The sequence below is a fragment of the Mastomys coucha genome, unplaced genomic scaffold, assembly GCF_008632895.1.
Source record: "Mastomys coucha isolate ucsf_1 unplaced genomic scaffold, UCSF_Mcou_1 pScaffold14, whole genome shotgun sequence".
Classification (NCBI taxonomy): Eukaryota; Metazoa; Chordata; class Mammalia; order Rodentia; family Muridae; genus Mastomys; species Mastomys coucha.
The window spans coordinates 72085608-72087138 of NW_022196896.1; the positions used below are offsets into that span (position 1 = coordinate 72085608).

Sequence of the window (1531 nt, forward strand, 5' to 3'; positions counted from 1 at the left end):
ATGACTTGGATGTAGGATATGGAGGAAGGGTTCTAGATTCCTTTTTCTGGGCCAGTAGTAGAATGGAGCAGAGGAAGGGAGAGTTAAGTTGAGAGTAGTTCAATCTGAGAGTCTCACTCAATACAGAGGCAGGAGTACTCTGTTGGTAAGTGAATGCATATGATTGTGGTCAGAGGAAGCAGTCTAGATAACTAAATGTGGAGGTCAGCATATATAGAAAATTTAACATAAGAATATTTAAAATTTAAAATCTCAACAGAATATTTAAGAAATGAACCTATTTTTAAATTAAATATGTATCTTTGGATGTTGGTTTAACATGTATATTTCATATAATGTTATATAATTTTATAAAATGTTAAATTTTAATAATATATATAAATTATATATAATATTAATTTTTATAAAATATTAAATAATGCAGTGGTTTATGCCTTTATTCCCAGCACATGGAAAGCAGAGGCCTGTCGGATCTCTGTGAGTTTGAGGCCAGCCTAAGCTACAAAATGAGTTCTAGTACAGCCAGGACTACATAAGAAACACTGTCTTGAAAAGCAGAACAAAACAACGTCTGTCTGTCTGTCTGTCTGTCTTTCTGTCTATCTATATATGTATTTATGTGTGTGTGTGTGTGTGTGTGTGTGTGTATACATACGTATATATGTATATTTATAAATAAATAAATTTTGTTATTTATACAGGATTGGACCGTAACAAATTAATCAACTTGGCTTATCTACTGGGCAGTGATTATACAGAAGGGATTCCAACTGTTGGCTGTGTAACAGCCATGGAGATTCTCAATGAATTCCCTGGGCGAGGCCTGGACCCACTCCTAAAATTCTCGTAAGGCTTTTTCTCATGCCTTTAATTCAGGTCTTTATATAAATACTCAGACTAATACATTTTTAAACTGAGCTCTTACTGTGTTGTTGCCTAGGCTGAGCTCAAAGTTGCAATCCTCCAGCCTCAGCTTCCTATATACCAGCTACTTTAGGTGTGTGCCACCACTTCTGGGAATCTGTTTCTAAAATCACAGGCTGTCCCAAGTCATTGTACATTGAGGGAGTAGTTGGAGACAGTGGCTGTGTTTTCTAGGGCCTTGGTGAATCTGCTTTTGGTCTATTTTAGTTTTGTTTTGTTCATGGCTGCTTTATCCTAGTCCAGGGACACAAAGATAGTCTGCAGTGCTCATTCGTGTGTGAGCTGCCTCTGAGTTCATTTAGATGATTGTAGAGTAGCTAATATGAGTAAGATATGCAGGCCTTAGCAGTAGCTATATTCTACACCCTTACTGTTCCTTGTGGGAATAAGTGGATAGTGGAGAAGCAAATGAAATTGTTCAGTATTGCTAGTGAAAATTTTCACCACTTGTTCAGTGTTATAAAATAAGTCAGTCAAATGTGCTTTGAGGTCCAGGGCCAGGAACTTCCACTGTAAAGTCACTACCCAGGAAATCCCATGTGCTGATCCAGAGGTATGCTGGACTTAATGCACTCTAAGAAATTGCCAACCTGATGCAAGGAAACAA

The 1531-nt window shown here is 37.2% G+C and overlaps 1 protein-coding gene across 1 annotated transcript in view; it reads left to right on the forward strand.

The window, feature by feature from the left end:
• The window catches only part of Ercc5 (ERCC excision repair 5, endonuclease), a 44110-nt gene that overhangs the window by 32382 nt on the left and 10197 nt on the right, over positions 1-1531 (forward strand). The window contains exon 11 of the mRNA XM_031368976.1: positions 684-846. Coding sequence (XP_031224836.1) covers positions 684-846 — 163 coding nt within the window. The remainder of the gene's footprint in view (positions 1-683; positions 847-1531) is intronic.